The sequence below is a fragment of the Lepidochelys kempii genome, chromosome 2, assembly GCF_965140265.1.
Source record: "Lepidochelys kempii isolate rLepKem1 chromosome 2, rLepKem1.hap2, whole genome shotgun sequence".
NCBI classification, from domain to species: Eukaryota; Metazoa; Chordata; order Testudines; family Cheloniidae; genus Lepidochelys; species Lepidochelys kempii.
This window is the reverse complement of record NC_133257.1, coordinates 68,305,378-68,325,109: the sequence shown is the minus strand read 5'-3', so window position 1 is coordinate 68,325,109 and position 19,732 is coordinate 68,305,378. Positions and strand designations below refer to the sequence as shown.

Sequence of the window (19,732 nt, the reverse complement as noted above, 5' to 3'; positions counted from 1 at the left end):
TAATCATGAAAGCTAGTTTTTAAGATCTACCATGTTATAGATAACAGATAAAAAACCTTAGGTTTTAGTTTCTGAAATAAAACAAGTCTTTCAGTAAAATCATTTAAAACCATTACAATACTTGCTAATTCAGAACATAAGTAGTCACCCACTTTATCCCATTCATTTTATAAAACATCTGCACTGCACTGAAAGGAGGAGACTTAAGGGCACCATTTTGACTCAATAGCTCTGCAGATGGATGACCATTAAAAATAGTTCCACTTTGGATGCAGTGAATTTTTGCATTAAATAAAGTGAAAAACTTGAAAAAAATTGTAATTTAAATTTGAAAAATCTGTGCTTGGGGAAACTCATTTTTCAGGCTAATTTACTAAATAAAGTGTGCATGCCAAGAACCATACTTAGATTAAGTGTGCAAGAAAAGTTTAATGTATGAGAATCTATATTCTTGCATTTGTTGAACAATTTTAGAATCTCTGTAGCTAATAAAACCTATGCAAACATTATCTGATAGGACAGATAAATGCCTACAAAAGTTTTTAATGCATTTAGAACATTCTAGTTTACCTACAGAAACTAGGACAACTTTACCAACAACAGCCCATGAACATTTATTTCCTTAGATACTTAAAGGGCAAATTTTCAAATGATTTATCATGTATCAAGTCAGAGCTATAGATATTAGAAAAAGGAAATCTAAATTCTAAAACCTTCAGTTCCCTGAAATGTTACTTTTATTTCTACCAAACATCACCTCATCGCTCTAAGAATAACTCCGTATTCTACAAAATGAGAGCAACTAGGGGTATAAAGAATACTATCAAGTAACATTTAACATATACTCAAGTAGAAAAATAGAATATAGATCAAACCCAAATTAGAGCGTCTGAATTTTGTTCTACACTTGGGTGTACTGGATTCACTTCACAATAAGCAGTTGTGAGTCAAGAAAGATACCCAGCAACTGTTACACCACACTTGATGTTATGAACAATGCCTATATCTATATTCAGGATTACAAAAAGTAAATGATAATTTAAGTTTCCAAATAAATGAGATGTCTTACATTAAATACTTCCGATAATCATCAATGTAGTATTAGTTTAAATTTAAAAAAAAAAAAAAACTTATTTTCGGTATCATTAACTAGTGTAATAAAGTTACTTCTATATAACTAAAGAACTAAAAAATTGCACTACACTAAATAAACATATGACACTTAAAGAATTTTGTCAAATTTCTGGGTTTTTTTAGGTAAGTATAACTTTAATCAACAAAAAAAGAAAAGCTTTATGGAAAAATAATTGGAGAGGCCCTTCTAAATTTGAATTCTTTTGTAAATATATGAAAGATCTCTAAAACCTGGAAAGACAGTTCTGTAAAAATGTACAATTTCATTCCTTCATACTAACAGATTAATCCTTCCCCCTTAATGAGCTTTTTTTTCCCCTAAGAATAGTTGATGTGATTTAATTTTCAAAGCTTGAGTCACTGGAAAACTGTGTGATTTCTTCCAAATCTGTAACCACAAGCCTATCCCAGTCAACAAGTCACATTTACAATAAAGGTACGGATTGCTTGTAAGCACAGCCTGTTGAACACAGTGGCCTATAACAACTCATATTTAATGTCTATAGGGCAAAAGAAGCCATTTGCTGAAAAGGCTTCCCTACAAGTTCAGCCCTCCTTCTATCTCCGGAAGTGGATTCCTTGTATTTAAGTTTTAATTTAGAATTAAATATAAAGGCTACACAAACAAATCAACTGTAATGAAAAAATGTAATAATTTCTGATAAAGATATCTAATTAGTATATTAAGAAGTTATGCTAAGAATTTTAAAAGTTAGATGTCTTACTGAGAATTAAAATACATGCAAGATACAGACATATAGACAAGTGGAACAATTCACATCATAGTAGTTAAATATTTACAAATTAAAAATACAGCAGGAATCTGTACCAGTTACCATACTGATGTTAAATGCATATAAATGGAGCTTGAGTGTAGTTAAGATTCTTTAAAAAACTGAAGGTAATTTTTCAAGAGATGTTAGAATTACACAGCTAAGGTGTACATGTAAAAAGCCCTTAGTTTGGCCAATTAAAAGCAAACAGTTATTGCACTATTTTCAAAACCTTTTGGAACTGTTCACAGGTTTTAAATACAGAAGAAGCTTTGCACTGCTTTTCAACAGACAGTTACATGTCCCCCATAAAGCTGAAATTACTCAAAGTGAAAATTATGCACTTAATAACTTTTTACAAGATGGCTATGAAATTTTGTTACATAATAGCCTTTAGTCTCCTTTCAAGAAATTGAGAACTAGTAGAAGTATACTATATTTTATATTAATAATGTTACTTTTTAATTTCTGGAACATCCATTCCAAAATCGTTTCCAAAACACAGTTTTATAACTAATGCATTAAGAAAACTCTCCTGAAGGCTTGCTACGCACAAAAGAAATGCTTGGATCCAAATGAATCTGCAAGTTTATCCCTATTATGTGGCATTAATTTATCATACAAAGGTCAATTTAATGTCTTTATCTAAAAAAAACCCAGAACCACCCCTTTGCTTTAGGCAGAGGTTCTGCATAGGTGAGAACTATAAGAAAAGAGAAGCTGTCTCTTTAAAATGCCCTGCTCTGTCCCTGATCCCACGTGGAACCAACATCAGCAGCACTTTCGCATTAACTTCAATGTGATGCAAGATGAGGCATCATTTTATATAAATAAAACGAGAAGGCTGCTGAATACATTCTTTATGGGACACAGACAGGTGAACTAAGCATGCCAGTGAAATCACAAGGCATCCCCAGAAGAGGTGCCCTTACTCTGCGCCCTCTACGCCAGAAGAGGTGCCCTCACTTTCTCTCTATGAGGTAATGTTCCAATCCAGCACTACACTGAAGAATCCAGTTTAAATAGAGGATGGAGTCACAAGTAAAATTTGAATTTCAAATGCAACGAAAATGTACTTTATAAACCGGAAAGGTTTACTCTTTGCTTCACACATCCTAATTAGATCAAGAAAGTGACACTACAAAGGCATTACATTCCGGCCAAAAAACAAGAAAAAGAGAAACCAACTGTACACAAAGAGCATTAAAAAGGAAGTTATAAAGGAGCAACTATAGCATTTATCTTATCTAAAAATCACTCCACATTACCCCCAAATTATGTAGTTTCTACAGTATCATCTCCCCCCACCACTCTCATCTGAATGGGATTTTCACGTTTTCTTATTGTCGGTGGCGAGTTATAAGAGGCTTTTGCCTTTCCAAAGAATTCATCAACAAAAAAAATAATAAATATTAACTCCTTGCTCCCTGAAACGTTAATAGGGGCATGCAAGGACACGGGGTTTATTCTGCTACCCTTAGGAAGAAAAGGGGGATCGGCCCCGATTTTTAAGTATTTTTGGGAATTTTTTTCTAATTTTTATTTTGTTATATGCCTCAGTTCTCCCTCCATTTTGGTTGTTTATGATACTGACAACAAGCTGTCCCTGCTCTCTCTCTCTCCGGATCTCTCCTGCTTTCAGTTAACAAACCCCTCTCCCCAATGCAACAACACTCAGCACTAACTTGGATTCACACTTTCCTCTAAACATACTCGAATGAGGGAAGCAAAAGGCTCCTGGGCGACTCGAAGGGGGGAGAGCAGATACATTCTTTTCCTTATTATGAAGGGAAAAACTTTAGTCCTCCCCCCCACACACACAAAACGAAGGAAAGGGGGGCCGAGTTCCCCAAAGTGACTCCAGATCCCCCCAAAAGAGTGAGCTGCCTACTTCCTAGGACACACTCGGGAGACTGGGGTCCACCCGGGAAATTTTTGTGCAAAATGCGCCTGGTTTGATACTTCGGGTGAATTTATATTAATTTTTCCCTCATTTTTGGGCAACACGGTCTCTAATGTCTTCCGCTCCCTCTCGCTGCTGTCACTCTATTCACAGCACAGACCCTGGAGAAGGAGGGGGGGGGTGCTAGAAGATGGGGGGAAAAAACTTCTGCAAAAAACTTTTCAGAACTCCCCAACGAAGCTAAGGGGTGGGGGGGGGGAGAGAACCCCTCTCCCTCCTTGAGTTCCCCAGGCAAACTTCTCTCCCTCTTTAACTACTACGGTGCAGGAGGGAAGGAGGGGGGGGGTGGGTGGACTAAACTCCTAGGATATATTTTTATAAAATACATTTTCCGGGCAATGTATTTTTCTCCCCTACTTTCTGCCCTGGGGTCCCCAGAAGGATGGTGGGGGCAGCTCAGAGATGGGAGGGGGCGCGATTAACACAAACTTTTCCTTGCCGCTGCTCCGCTCTCCGCTCCCCCCTCCTCCTTCTCCTCCTCCCCCTTCATAATTTAAATAACCCTGATATTTCCCTGCTAAACCCCGGCGCCTGCCCCCCAAACCCGCAGCAGACTCACCGCGGGAGCCTCAGCATCCCCTCTGCGCCCCGTTTCCACCCTTTACAGTGTTCTCCGATTTTTCTGTAATTTTTTTCCCATATTTCGGGCTGGACGCGGCGGGCCTGGAAATTGTTTGCTTTCCCCTCTTTCCAGCAGCCATTGTAGTGTATGCGCTGCGGTGCAGCCCAGCCTGCCGCACACGCCGCGCCCACACCGCCCGCCACCCACACGCGCCGCGGGTTGGCCGCCTCCCCCCGTCACTCAGGGCTCCGGCCGCGCCCCGCTGGAGGCGCCTGCGGCCCGCGCCGCCCGCCTGGTTGGTGGAAGGAGGCGCCGCTCAGGTCAGAGAGGGGCGGGGCCTGGCGGGGATTGGCGGCCCGGCCGCGGGCCCGGCGCTGTCACTCAAGCCGGCCGAGGAGCCGGGAGTGGGCGGCGGCGGTGTCAGTCCGGGGGGAGCCGCGGGGCCGGGAGCGGGCTAGGCTGCGCCCCTACATAACTGCTGCCGCCTGAGCCCCCGCTGACGTCTTTCGAATTGGAGACGGGGCTCGCGCGCCTACTGAGCCGCCCGTGAGGTAAGTGCGGGGCCGGGGTGCGGCGGGCTGTTCGCCGCCGCCGGGACGTGCCCGCCCGGGCGTCCCGCGCCGCCTTCCCCCTGCGGCCCGGCCCGGGCGGCGGCGGGGGCCGGGGACCCGCCGCTCCAGGAGCGGGGCTTTGCCGTCCCGCCTCAGGGTTGGGGGCGGAGGGGAGGAAGCCGCAGCGGGGCCCGTTCGCTTCCCTTCCCCGGCTGCCCGGGCGGCAGGGGGCGCCCCGGGCAGTTGAGGGGTCTGGGCGGAGAGGCGGGCGAGCCCGGCCCGGAGTTCCGGCCTCGCTGTCACGGGAGCAAGTGATCCTCGCCGCAGCCCCTCTCCTCTGCGAGCGGCGGGGGCGCCCCGTCCCCCTCCCGCCCCTCGGCGCGCGGCGCCGACCCTCTGCCGGCGAAACGGGGGCGCAAGCGTGTGGCAGGCCCCCGGGCGTGTGCTGCGTGTCCCCGGGGGGCAGCTCAAGGACGGAGCCTGGGGGGCCGCCCGAGACCCGCCGGGCTCCCGGAGCGCAGCGCCCGCGAAAGCGACTTGCCCGTAAGCAGGTGTTTGGGGGCACCACCTTGACCCCGCTTTGGGAAGGGAGAGGCCAGGCGAGGGGCCGCCCCTAAACCGCTCTCAGCCACCTATTGTAGCCTCCTCCTCCGCCCTCACAGATCGAGGTGTTAATTCAGCCCTCCTCGTTAATGACCGTGTTAGGGGCTTGACGGTGCTAGGCTCCGCTGAAAGACTTGGCAGCAGTGGGAGCCCTGGAAAATAGCTTGATGGCTCTTGAACTGCAAGTCTGCCCTAGGGTTAAACTGTACTAGTAATATTTTCCCTGCCTGTGCTGTTTACAACTGTTCACTAATTTAGTAAAACATAATTAAAAACTGTAGTATAAACAAACCCTTGATGTGTTCGGGGTTGGCCCTGTATTCCTAAAGCAGGAAGGTCAGCCTGTAGATGTGTAAAAACCGAGGGGAGGGAGAGGAGCGATTACTTCCTGTTAACTTAAATCAAATAGTAGTAGCATTTGCATGTGACCTACCTGCCTGTCAGGCTTGATAGTAGGTTGTGCTCCTAATGTTGTTGAAGCACTTCATAGAAAAATCAGTTGAGGAGCCATCAGATTATTTTCTGTGTGCCCTTATCTATGAAGTATTTTTTTGTAGTAGTGCCTAGTATGTTTGCACATAGACTAGCATATTTAAGCTTTTGCACATTCTAAATCAAATCATTAAGCAACTTTATAAGAACAAAACCTACTTTTTAAACCTCAATTTACAATCGGTACACTTCCTACATTTCATTGTCAATTGGACTAGACCGATTGACAAGCACTGGAAATACCTCAGCTTTAAATGAGCTACTAGTCATTTGTGGACTGACTGACAATAGTGTGAACACTAGACAAAATCTGCTTCCAGTAAGTTACCTTCAGCCTTTTCATTGAATGGTCACTTTCATGAAGATAGTCTTAAAAGCATACCAGCAATGTTCCCTTATTGATCATGCTTTTCTAAAATGAGCACAACACACTAGTTATAAGTAATACTTGGGCAAACTTCTGAAATTTCATGTTAACAGCATTGATGTTGATGGGATGTAAGTTCTTTTGGCCTTTTCTGCAATCCTTGGTTGTCTGGTTAGTGTACATCCATTTATTTTTAAACCCTGTGTGATCAAAAACACTCTTGCTCTAGCAAAGAAACGGAATATTTAGCTCCGGATACCAAAGTTAAAATACAACTAAAATATCAAGCTCTCTGTGAAAACAGTTGCTAAAAAAACTTTCAGTAGGTGAGTTAACATTTTTAACTTATATGCAGTCTTCCCTCAGCATTAAAATCTGAGAGTTCAAATACTTCTCAAAAGAAACTGTTCTAAAGTATGGTTCTCCTGTGGAAAAGTGCTTATTAAAAAGGCATCAGAGTTCCATGTTTGTTTCAGTGACTTCAAACTCTGTTTAAAAAACATGTTCTAACTATATACTCTCGTCTTAGATCTGAAACTGAAGTAGCTTTTTCTCCCTTGTACACAATTACCTGTGGTGTAAATAAAACAACCCCCAAACTAACTAGGAAACCAGATTCTGCCATTAGTAGCTCCTGGGCAACCTGGTTTTCAGAGAGGCTCCCCAAGTGTACCTAAGGGCAGAATATGGCCTACAGCTGAAACTTAACAATTCAGTTGATTTACAAAAAGGAATAGAATCCCACTACTTCCTGTGTATTGGCTCTGCAGTGGTAAAAAGGACTAAATAGATTTGTTACTGATGTAAGCAGAGTTAGTACAGGATGCTATTTTTACTTTAGATACTCTTAAATTATATTTATATTTCTAAGTTTGTCTTTAACAGCAGCTTTTTGTAGAAAAATGAGATCAAGTAGGAAGCTCAGTGTCAAACTGAAACTAGTTTTCTACTTTATTTTACACTGGTTTAGCAATTGGAAACTAGCTACAATATTCGTAGGTAAGCATTGTTTAAAAATCTGATTTTTAAATGTGGGTTAAGTAGAATCTAAGTGGATATTTCCCTAGGGAACTATTTTTTGTGTGTCAGACATGTCACTAATTGGTAATATAGTAGTAGGTCTAGATGTTTCTGTACTCAAAGCTTAGTTTCCACTATGGCCCTGATTCTTGTGGACTGGCCAAGGAGCACTTGGCCCAAGCTAGGAGGGCTTTGCGTGTGCACATTGTTGCTTTTCAATTCTGTGTTGTGCCATCTGGGTACTAGGCTGGTCACCAGTTTAAATTAGAACAATTTGAGTTTTCTCTAAATATGCAGTGGCTGTTAAAAGCCACAGGGCCTTTTGTAGTATCTGGCGAATTTGGAGGTGTAGGAATATGTGAGACATACCCCTTTCCTCAGTCAAATCCCTACACTAATAGTCAGGAGTTGGCATAGGAGCTACTGCATAGCTAGGACTGGTTAAACTGGTCTGAGTTGCTTCGTACTATCAGAGGAGCATGAACCATCCTTATATAGTAGAAAACTGGGCCTCTTGTATGCAGAAAACCAAACAAGTTTCTATACTCCTTTTTTCTAAATTATATGTTTAAAAAAAATCTCTCTCAGATCTTGCGTGTATGTACTATGGTAGAGGTTTCTGTGTTAAACCACTTAAAATGGAAATTCAAACTGAGACTGTTAACATTAATGGCGCTTGTGGGTCAAATACAAAAAAACCTTCTTTTCTTTCCTGCTTCTAGCTGCAGTAAGACATTTTAGGATGTCCAGAAATGTGCAGCGACTTAGAGACCACGATACAAATCCATGTCTAGCGGTAAGATTGGTCGGTTATGGTTTAGTCTGAAGATGCATTATTATAGGGGTATGAAAACTACCCAGATAGTTCCTTCTAAAAGCAAGTCGTTTATATTGCTTCATATTCCTTCTGAAGGGGTGTATGTGTTCGTGTAAACATCAGTAATATTTGGACCTTTTAAGTTGAAAATATTAAGTTCAGAAACTAATAGCTCTTGCACGAATGGATGGGGTAGGCTTCTAGTTATCAGGTTTGGGATTCTGATTGTGGTTTCAAGGACAGACTTAAATCCTTGTAGCTTGGATTTGTTCCCCTCTTTTTTTTTAATTACCCAAAAAAACCCCACCCCCCAAGTATTTTGCTGTTTACTGCATTGGATACCTTTTGAAAGAACCAAACAGAACTTCTGTCTGTGTTCTGAGGACAGATGACCTGATTTTTTAATTTCCCCCACAGGTGCTGAGCAGCCACAACTCCTAATTGAAGTCTTTGCTTTCAGATTCCCTGGCCTTTCTTTGGGGGGTGGGATAACCCAGTGGCTTGAGCATTGGCCTACTAAACCCAGAGTTGTGAGTTCAATCCTTGAGGGGGCCATTTAGGGATCTGGGGGAAAAATTGGAGATTGGCCCTGTTTTGAGCAGGGGGTTGGACTAGATGACCTCCTGAGGTCCCCTCCAACCCAGATATTCTATGATTCTTGTAAGAGCAGGAGTTTGCCCTAGTATCCTTGATGCAAAGTTTCTCCTACTTCCCCAACTATTGTTTGTAGCACTCAGACAAGTTGGCTGCCTCCCTTAATCTTAATTTATAAAATACTCTGGGGATTTTTTAGAATGAAATATTACACTAAAAATGTGTAAATATATTTATCCCCACCAGCTCTTAAGTGTGACCTGTCTTCCATATTAAAGGAAACAGATGCTTCTAGACAATGTATGGATGACAATAACTACAGAAAGGATATGTGTGCCTCTTATTTTTTAAAGTACAAAAACTGCAGAAAATTTTGGGTAAGTAGTCTTGAGCAAAATTCTCAAACAGAATATTTTGGTTTAACAAAACAGTCCTTTGAGTTTATCCTGGTAACTAAGGCCTAACACTAATCAAACTTTTTGCACTAGATAATTCCAGTTTATCCTGTCAATATTCTGACATGAATTGAAGTTCTTTCATTACTGTTTTAGCACTATTAAAATGAAAATACTAGAACAAAAGTAATTTTAGTTTTGCCACAGTGTAATTTTAAGAACAATGATTATACTAACTAATTTTCAGAAGTTAAAGTAATGCATAGGTGCAAGTCTTAAACTGCTATATTTGTCCTTTTTTACAAATCTGAGGGGGTCTACTCAAATGTTTTTTGCAGTGTTAAATACCCCTGTCTCCTTCTGAATCTTATAATTTAGTACTGGTACTATATCCTGACCCAAATCTCATGGATATATTAGAACAAAATTTTTAAACAATATAATCAGGGAGTTTTCTTTCCTATGTTAACTTCCCTCACCATTCTATTCACTTTGTCTTCCCTGACATTGTTCTCCTACACTTTATTTTGCTTCCTATTAATATAGTCTAACTTTTATTTTTCTTCCTCATGGGGTGTTCTGCTGCTGCCACTTAAGTTTCCTTCTAACTCCAGCTTTTTTTTGTTCAGACAAAACATTCTGCAGTGGGAATATCAGCAGAGAAATCACTCCTGTGCTCTACTAGCAACATCCTTTAGCTAATGACTTTAAATAATTCTTGTCTGCAAACAGCTTTTTTGGTGGGTTGCACAATTATGCAGTTAATCTGACATATTGCCATGAGAATACTGTAGTTCTTTAAAAGTATTTGCTTTCACTGTCTACTGAAACGATAAAGTGGATTATCTGATGTTACTTAACTAATACCAGTGCATTTAACTGAAGTTAAGGACCTAGTTTCTGCTATAAAGTACTTCTAAGAAGTACATTCACTCGGAGCTAAATTAGAGGCAGAGACTTCTGAGAAATCAGTGTGTTCTCATACTCGCTTTCTTCTGTTTACAGCATGCTGTTATGATACAAAGGAGAAGAGATGGTGTGAAACCAAATATGCCTACAGCAGGAGAGAGAGAGAATATATTGAAGTCAATAGGAGGGACACCATACTGATTGCACAATCTGTATTGTTTACTATTATATGTTATGTACATATGAAGATTTCTGTCAGCTAGGCATTAAAAATTTTTAACATTGCCTCTACGTTTATTTTATCATAAGATGTTGCCAACTGAAAAAGAACATTACCTTAGATTGTAAAGCTCTTTGGGAGGCAAGGGGACATAGTGCGGCAGGGACAGCTTTTCTGTTTGTACAGTTCCTAGCACAATGGGATCCTGGTCAGAGTAGGGCTTCTAGGTGCCACCATGATGCAACTAAATAGTAATTACTATGTGCCTAAAAGGTTCACTACAGACATGTACAAAGATTACCTTGAGGCAGTTATGGAAATAATTCTTAATCTTTCACTTAATGCTGAGTACCACATAATTGGCCTTGATATTTGACAGCTTCTTCAAAACAACTTTTGGCATAGCGGCATATCTGGTGGGGGACAGAGCAGCTGCTTAGAGCGAGAATTACAGAGGAAGAGGAACTACTGAGACTGGTTTGGTATAACTTAACTGATTACTACCCTACTGTTTTGTGTAATAGTTAAATGCAGAATAGGGACCTGCTACTTTTTCATATTTATGTACAAAAACCAATGTTTACATGAGTCACACTTATCACAGCTCTAATTGGAGGCATCTGACAACAGTACAATCACTGAAGTTACAACTTAAAAAAAAATACAAGCTACTACTAGAAAAAAATACATAAATGGATTTCAATGGAAACAAATTTCTAGTTTTTTAAAAAAAAGTTTAATCAGATTTGTAGCCATCTGCTTGTCTAGGGAAAGGCTTGTGAGGGGAAAAAGTTGAATTCCATTGCTCTTAATAACTTGCTTTCTGATTACCTGTTTACCTTCCATGACATACTTTTTTATACCATCGCCAGCAGGTAAATAGTAGTGGATATTAACAAAAAACTGTTACATTAATTATAGGTTAAGCTTTTTCAGTTAAGATAAGATCTTAAAATCTTATTTTGGGCATTTAATAGCACTGTGTAGCCAGTTCCTCCTCTCTATGGAACTTTCAAACAGCAACGTAAGTACTTTATGGCTTCACACTTTTTTTTAAATTTAATTTGAGCATGTATAGTACATAAAGCACCTTTGACATTTTTTTTCTGAAAGTGACACTAGATTACTGGACCTATCATGCATTAAACAAGGCAGAGAGCTGCAGTTCATGTTGCTGCCTAATCAACCACCTTATCTTACAACATTAAGAAAATCCCCAGTGTTGGCTTTAAAGTGTGAACCATCGTCCCATGCTGCCAGAGGGAGTAACTTCTACAATGTGGAACTGTTCGTTAAGGCTCCTGTTGCAATGGACTTAGCAAGAATATCTTGGCTGACTTCCACTCATGCTGCATGTGTGTTCCAGTTGATCGGATGGTTGCTTTTGTCTGTAATGTAATGGACTACACTGACAACACTTCATGGTCTCCAGTTTCTCCCTGCAATTGTCTGCTGTTTTTCTCACTACTCTTCTGTTGGATGCCTAGCTCTTTTTCATCCTGGCTTTCTTCATGTTTGCATGGTTAGTGCCCATCTGATATATCCCATTTTTTTGTGCCTTATGAGTGTGTTGGTGACCCTTGGCCTTGTCTTTGCTAAGCATTGCTCTTACTGTGTATTTCTTTTTCACCACTTCATGTACCTGGATGCTGCTGCTGGCTTCCCTGCATTTGTCTGACTGGGGATGGAGAACTAATGGATGTGATTGAACTGACTACTCTGCAGCTCTTACTTCCTTTCTCGCTGCCTTTCCTTTTAGTGCTAGTTATTGCATGCTCTGCTGCACTTTGTTTCCTCCTCTCTCCCTGGCATCCCAAATCCACAGCTTTGGTTGTTTGCTATTGCTATGTTGAAGAGCATTTCTGCTGGGAATCCAGGCTCCCCTACAGCCTTTCTGCCCTAAAGCTTGCTGCTTTTTTGAACTTGGTACTCCTGCCCCCTTTCTAAACAAGTCTACTCCTGCATCTCTTCCCCACCTCTGACTCAAACTTCACCATTGTTCACAATAGTTCTTAGGATAAAATTGACAATATCCAGAGAATTCTCCCAGATGTAGTCTATCACTATCTCCAACTACATTTTAGTACCCTTGCCCCTTACTAACCTTTTCTTTTTCCCTGCTTGTTACCAACTTTCATTCTGACTACCTTCTAGCCTTTTGACCTCCTCCTGTCCTCTCATTCCACTTTTCTCCTGCCCATTTAAGGGAAAGAGGATACAAGGACATACTTCTGGTGGCCTATGTGGCCTCTCTAATTGTTGGACCATTTCTGTCTTGCCTCAGGTGTGCTTGTGAATGTTGCATACATGCTTTAATACTTACTGCCTCTCCCCCTTTTGGTTTACTAGAGAGCTGGTTTCTGTTCCCTTTGCTAGTCACACTTAGCATTAGCTTTCTGTCTGATAAGGCAAGGGCCTTGGGTTGGTACTAATCTTCCTGTTTGTCTACAGTTTTGAAAGAGTTGACTGCTCCTCTTGGCTTTGTCATGTGAGTTGTCCTGGTCCATTAAGCTCTTCACCCATTTCTTCAGTGTCAATGTTAAATCATCTTCCAGTGTGATCACTAGCATTTTGTCATGGCTCCTCCACTCTGTGTCTTTGGGCAAGATGTATCTGCTCTTATGGCTTCAGCTGCTACTACTACTCTGCACTTCCCTCTCCCAGTCAGTGCAGTCTTGTGTTTTGAACTGCTTCTTCACTGTCATCTGCTGTATGTTTTACTAAAGTTTATAGTCAACATAGTCTTTCCTTAAAGAAAGATCATGGCATTATTTTTCTCACCTATGTCACACAACTTTCTTCATTCCTATAGCTTTAAAACCCTTTCACTAAATTGTGATAATCTCGTCATCTCTTTTCTGCCCACCCTGCTTCAGTTAATGCAAAACCTTGCTTCCCATCTTACTCTTCTTTCAATGCCATTACTGATTTCTTCTTGCCTTTTGCGTGAAGTTCAGCTTTCTCATAGTTGCCTTTAATACCCACCACCTGACTTTTAAAAAAAACCAACAACATGTCTCAAAGTTTGGATCTTCACTAGCCATTTGTGTCCTGCCATGCCTACAAAGCTTGACAACTGATTTTTTTTTTTTTTTTAAATCAAACTTAAGAGCAGATGGCCCCCTTGAACATAAAACCCTTGGCAATTGTAATTTTTGGATGACTGGAGACATAACCTAAGAGAGCTCTTCAAAACTGAATAAAATATTCTTCGTAGTTTGTTGAATTAAAACACCAAGTGTAAAACTGTTCTTTTGGCCAAGGGCTGTATATTACATTTTAAAGTGATTTGGGCAGGAGTAGTATCTTCCTCTTTCTCTCCAATATGAAGGAAACCGGTGTTTAAATGTTTACTTTGCTATTTTGTTTCTAGTATTACACCAGGGTGCGAGGTGCTTTCCAAACAGAAAAGAATGCACTGTTAATGCCCTGAGGAGCTCATAAAACAAAAGGAAGACACAGGGTAATGGGAACTGATAGGACATAAGTGGCCAGTTTGTTTTTGGTAATAAAAGGATCGCTGTAGACATCCAAATTATCAATCAACTATCCATTGTGGACAGTTGTAGCTTCTTGTAGGTGTCATGGCAAAACTGGATCTACAGGTAAGATTTGAATGCAGAGACTATATGTACAAGTGGCTTTGTAGAAGATAGCCAGTCATCACTTCTAGAAATATATCCTATTTCTAGGACACCTCAATGCGTTGTCATTGTCAAGAAACAGCCAAGCTTTTTTTATATGAAAATTCCTTGAAGAGATCAAATGCTTTTACATTACATTATTGTGCCTTTCAATAGTTCTCCATAAGTTTACTTTCAATTGTGGTGATATATATTTCTTCACCAGGGGCTGCTGTGTTCATATTTAATGCAGTAGAGTAATGAATTATCAAAATGAAACAACCTTATGTATGCAACAGTTTGAGTTCTTCCACTAATTGTGTGATTATCTTTGTGAGCCAAGGATATTGGCCTTTTCCTTACATCACAAAGCTTACATTCCATTTTTTTTAATAAAGTGAGGTAAGCCATAGTGTTGGGAGCTATGGGTTAGATGTATGTTTGTTTGTTTTTTAACACAGCAATAAAGGGCCATAGCATGTTTGCCCCTGCTTTCAACTGTATCAACAAGTTCTAAAAATGTGTTTTGAATTTGTAGTACTACAGCCTCAAGGTAGTTCTTCACTGTAGTCTCTTTTTACATGGAAGAATTATAATCATATCTAGAAAGTGCTTCATATTAAGATATTTCACCATTTTGTTTTATAGCCTGATGGTGCTGTTGCACAACAAAATAACAGTCCTAATAAAACACCCTTTTATCTTGTAGTATTAACTCCTTAAATATGCTTCCATGTCTTGTAGTGCAAGTCCTCAGATATGCAAAGATCATACACTGGAAATGAAAGTGGTGCATACATTGATAAAATGTCAAATCTAAAAACCCCTCAATGTGGACAAATGTTTAGAGCATCTAAAATTGTATATGGTTTGTGAGAGACATGATTAATTTAGCAAATGTGCCAAACTACAGCATGTATAGCAATATAACTTTCTTAAACTGGTAAAAATCAAAATGACCAAACTTCTTCAGAAGGGAGAATAAAAATATTTTCAAGTAAGCTCTTTATTCTATAGGAATGAGCCTTCATAGAACACTGCTGTTGGCTTTGTATATTGTTTAAGTTAATATCAACCTATGGTAAGATATTGTATGCAACTGATTAGGACTAGATAAAAACTGAATAGGCCACCTTCACAATGCTGAATGAATAATAGGGAACCAGCAGCTTGGGCTCTGTCTCTTCTCTACATTCGTATTTCTGCATGATCTCATAATTAATACATCTCTTTGTACCTCTGACTTTTTCCCTTCTGTTTAGTCTCAAGTCTGTAGCTATCTTTGATATTCCTTCTTGGATATCAAGTTGTCAACAGAAGCTGAATATAGTTAAAAGGGAATTCCACATCTTTCCTCTTCCAGTCTTCATAATTTTTAGTAATTCTACTTTTTTCATTGTCTGTCTTTCCTGTCCATACTCCTTCAGTCAGGCTGATGCTCAATTCTGCCCTTCCATGCCATCCCATGTGCTAAAATATTGGCTTTCTTGTCTCTGCTACTGCAGCCATTTCTGTTCTTCTGGTTTCTATATTATGTCCCCACTAGATGCCTCTGTTAAATATACTGCAACAACAATTGTTCTTGCCTGCCACTGCAGCTGTCGTTCTTTACCTTGAATCCCTGATTTCCCTTTGGATCAAATTCAAACTTCTCATCCTAGAGGTTCTGCTGCTGCCTATATCTTGCCTCTTTCTTCCCTACTGTTCTTTTTATAAGCTTATACGCAATCTTTTAAAGCCATCTCAATGTCTAATATTCTGATTCTCTCTCTCTGTTAGGCAACCTCACTTTTCCTCCTTCACATCCCTTCATGGCTTCCCCCTCGCCCCCACTAACCTTCCGGCACTGATCTCCATGCTTGAACAACTCTGCTCCTTCTCGCTAATATGTGAACATTATAGTAGCTTTACATTTTTATATTAAAAACCCTATTTGTATGCACAATATTAACCGTGTGCATGACACAAGCATATGATTTTTTTTTTTACCTTGTGGGACTGTCTGCCTAATCTGGATTGTCAACTCCTTAAGCAAGAATCTGCCATTTCTTATTAGTTTGTAAAGTGCCATATATATAGCTGAAGTACTGTAGAAAAAACAAAAATAGTTTAGTACAGTGAAGACTGGAACAGATTTCAGAGTCTCTCTGACGTTCACAAGTAATGGTCAGAGATCTTGGTGCTTGTTAGTGGTCCTCCAAGGGAATCTTGTAAAGACACACAAGAAGGTGGAAATTATATTAAGTGCTCTCTCTCCCCATAGTCATATGGAACTGTCTGATTCAATTAAAACAACTGTTCTTGGGAGCAAGGGTTAGTTTATGCAAGTGTAACATATATATCAGAGCTGAAATAGCAATAGCATGTAGATAAAACTTCAATCTTGGTTTTGTTTTATAAGCTGAAGCTGGTAAAAATTCCACCTAGCACTTACACAGTAGACTTATTTTACTGAAGGTCATTTTTGTATAAATTTCTGTGCATTATGTATTCAAGATTTAATTTTTTCACTATTACTGAGCACACAGCTTTATTAAGAAATTTTCAATAACTCTTAAGAAAAAGACCTAAGAGGATCATTCATATGCAGAGACCATCAGTTTACTGAGTAGTGGTTTTTTGCCAATTTATATGGTTTCCAGTTAAATTTCATCTAGTTGTGTGGGATGCCCAAATCCATATGGCATTTTTCCCCAATGCTCAATTACTGCTAACCCCTCCATTTTAACATTGGGAAATTTCATCTGGTCACTGTACTTTTTCTCTAAATGATTAATTGAAATGTTTTTAGAAGTCCCAATACCATCATCCAGGTTAAAACAGCTGTTTGTTTCCTAATGTTTAAACACATTTTAATACATGACAGGACTTGGATCCTTACTCACCATTGTCCTTATGGTCCTACAGAAAGATAATCAAAAATCTTTTAATAAAGGTACTGTCCCCAGTGGCTTATCTTTATTAGTCTTTTCCAAAGTCCAACAGGCATAATTTTTCCATTATTGAAGTCATGCTGGCTATTATTAGAATAATCTTATAACTATCCAAGTGTTGTACTGCTGTATTCTTAATTACATTCAGTCATTTCCCCTCAACTGAGGTGAGACTCCATGATGTAATTCCTAGGATCTCCACTGGTTTCTTTTTCTGAAGATGACCATCACACTAGAGATGTCTTTAGGAACAGTTGCTGTTTTTAAAGAATCTCTCATTCTTTCTATTTTACATTTCCTTTAGATCTCCTTAGTGGGTTTCATCCGGTGCTAGTGATTCAACTGTTAAAGTTGCTTCATAACTTCAGTTTCCGTTAAAGCCATGCTCTGATTTCACATGAAAAATGTCCTTGGACGTAGACTCACCATTTATGGTAAACACTGCTACAAAATTGCATTCTCTGCTATTTTATCATCCTCTAATTTTTCCCTCTTAGTCCTTTCACTCTTTTGTAATGAGGAGGGCCTTATTGCTTCTACTATTTATTTTTTAGGGATTTTTTTAAAAATCAGCTTTAGCCACCTGTTCTTCATGTTTATCTCTCTGCACTGTGTATTTCCAGTATAAACCTATCCTGGTATATGGTGTATTCTGCTCTCAATGGCTACTGAGCACAGTTTTTGCTTTTTGAAAGGTGCATTTTTAACTCTGTTAAATTCCTGTATGTCAGCACTTAACTATGCTGGGGTTTTTTTAACTTCAGATGACAGTTCCCCTGCACAAAACAAACACACACCCTTTGTGCCAGCAAAGAACATTGACACAACTCATTTTATAGATTTTATTTTAAAAGAAACATTTAGGTTTGTTCTTGCTGGACTGGAAAAATAATTTTTTTGTGATTATTTCTTCTGGAAGGCACTCAGATACTAGTGATGGGTGACCTTACACAAACCTAGATATAGAATGTAAGCTCTACATAGATGGCTAGCACTTTGTATCAGGGATCATCTTTTTTGTTGTATTTGTGTGCCGTGTCTACAATGATGGGGCACTGCTCCCTGATTGGCATGTGCTGTATGCCCAGACAATCTTGTGTCACATAATGGCCACAGATGACAAACTTAATATGCACACACACACACTCTTGATAGTTGTTCCAAAAAATCAAAAAACAATCAAAGGTGAATAATAACTGTGCAAGCAGTACTTTTTTATCCTGGGCAAAGGCAAACAAGCAACTATGTGTTCTGTGTGTCCAAGAAGTATGTTGTATAGATCAAAGACAAACTAAATATAGTGAAGTCAAGTAATGCCTCTAAAACTAAGTTAGACCAACAGTGGAAATCAAAAGCATCCTCCTGAGCTTGGAAGTTGTAGCAAGCATGAGAGAAACTTCAGTATACTCCTATGAAGACAAAGAACTGCACTTGGTTTGTCAATAGCCTCACCTAAATTTGCTGATGTTCTCATTAAAATATTCAGATGTAATTTTTTTTTTTTTACTATTGTAGGTCATCTGTAGTAGAGTAACGTCCTACTTTATGTCATCAAAGCATGCTGAGTTCTACACAATCTTAGGCTGTATTACTGGATATGTCTATTTGAGGAGTCCCACTGAGAGCTAAAGTCATAGAAATAGAATTTTGGTTTAAAAAGTCTCCTTGAGAAATGGTTTTCACCCTGACTGGCTACATATTGCACTGAGGGTCTGTGCACTTTACAATACAGCATATACTTCATTCTATGGGTAATAATAGTTGAGGTTAAGGCTAGAGAGCCAGATTTTGATGTAGGACACGTACTGGTGTAAATCTGAAGTAATTCCATTAATACTGATATTCAGTTCCTCAACTTTAGGAAATTTAACTACAAGTGGATTAAGTTAGGGCCAAGTGATTGCCTTGAAGGGACGGTAATACACTGGCATTTTTTATCCAATGGGCTGATGGAAGCAGTTATTGTGAAAAATATATTTTTGATTTTTAATTTTAAAGATAATCCTATGATGGTTTCTCAAGTCAATATGTATTTTTACCTGCTGCAACCAACACTAAGCGTGATCAGTAAAAAGCAGCATGAGACTCATTGAAAGGATCCACCTATACATGCATCAAAAGCAGTTTTCAAGAGTAAATATTTGCCATTTCAATTTTATTTTTAAAAATGCTAGACTTGATTACACCAAAAAGTAGAATAATATTTCAGTTGACCAAAAACTAAAAAAAATAAGTTTGCAAAACATTGTTTTTATACATGTAGAAAAATTGGTAGCTAGGGACTGGCAGAGTATATCACAGTTGAGCTCTGCGCTTCTCTTTGCCAACTGGCCCCAATGTGCCCACTGCAGTATGAGCTGGGATAAAGTTTGCTATTCTGGCTTTAAAAAAGGCAAAGATTCCCCATGCTGAGAGAATCCATAGCTGCCCTATTTTGCGTTGGTCCAGTAGGACCTGTTGTGACTGTTGGGCATACCAGGTGTATCTCTATCGTAAGTGCAAATGTTAAGTAGTATTGAAAGTTCATAAGATGTTACAATAACCATGACAACCAGTCAAGTTGTTTACCACTGTTGAATACTGTTACAAGTGCAAAAGACCTGGACAAAAGAAGCTGAATTAGTCTAAACCAAAAAGTGCCCCTGGATATAATCCAAGGACTGTTAAAATTATGTTTGTATAAAAACAGAAAATGTGGAACTAGAAATTAATAGACCAAGGTTGGTGTGATAGATATTAGGCCTAATTGGAGGACAAAATAATGAGGGAAATGAAC

The 19,732-nt window shown here is 39.5% G+C and overlaps 2 protein-coding genes across 11 annotated transcripts in view; one reads left to right on the top strand and one right to left on the bottom strand.

Annotated features, from left to right (window-relative positions):
• Positions 1 to 4,661, bottom strand: part of PLAG1 (PLAG1 zinc finger) — a 59,725-nt gene extending 55,064 nt beyond the window's left edge. For all 10 annotated transcript variants that reach the window (XM_073331125.1, XM_073331114.1, XM_073331115.1 and 7 more), the window contains exon 1: positions 4,430 to 4,661. The gene's annotated coding sequence lies outside the window, so the exon portion shown is untranslated. The remainder of the gene's footprint in view (positions 1 to 4,429) is intronic.
• Positions 4,662 to 4,826: 165 nt separating this feature from the next.
• On the top strand, positions 4,827 to 10,465 carry CHCHD7 (coiled-coil-helix-coiled-coil-helix domain containing 7). The gene is made up of 4 exons (XM_073331113.1): positions 4,827 to 4,983; positions 8,188 to 8,261; positions 9,155 to 9,253; positions 10,277 to 10,465. Exons 2-4 carry the CDS (start codon positions 8,208 to 8,210, stop codon positions 10,379 to 10,381), a joined length of 258 nt encoding a protein of 85 aa, XP_073187214.1. The 5' UTR covers positions 4,827 to 4,983; positions 8,188 to 8,207; the 3' UTR covers positions 10,382 to 10,465.
• Positions 10,466 to 19,732: the final 9,267 nt, after the last annotated feature.

Excerpts from the sequence above, each read along its gene's own strand:
- CHCHD7 (XM_073331113.1), top strand. The coding sequence starts at position 8,208 with ATGTCCAGAAATGTGCAGCGACTTAGAGACCACGATACAAATCCATGT. Across the intron at positions 8,262-9,154 it reads ATACAAATCCATGTCTAGCG|GAAACAGATGCTTCTAGACA; the intron begins GTAAGATTGGTC and ends TCCATATTAAAG. Across the intron at positions 9,254-10,276 it reads AAAACTGCAGAAAATTTTGG|CATGCTGTTATGATACAAAG; the intron begins GTAAGTAGTCTT and ends TTCTGTTTACAG.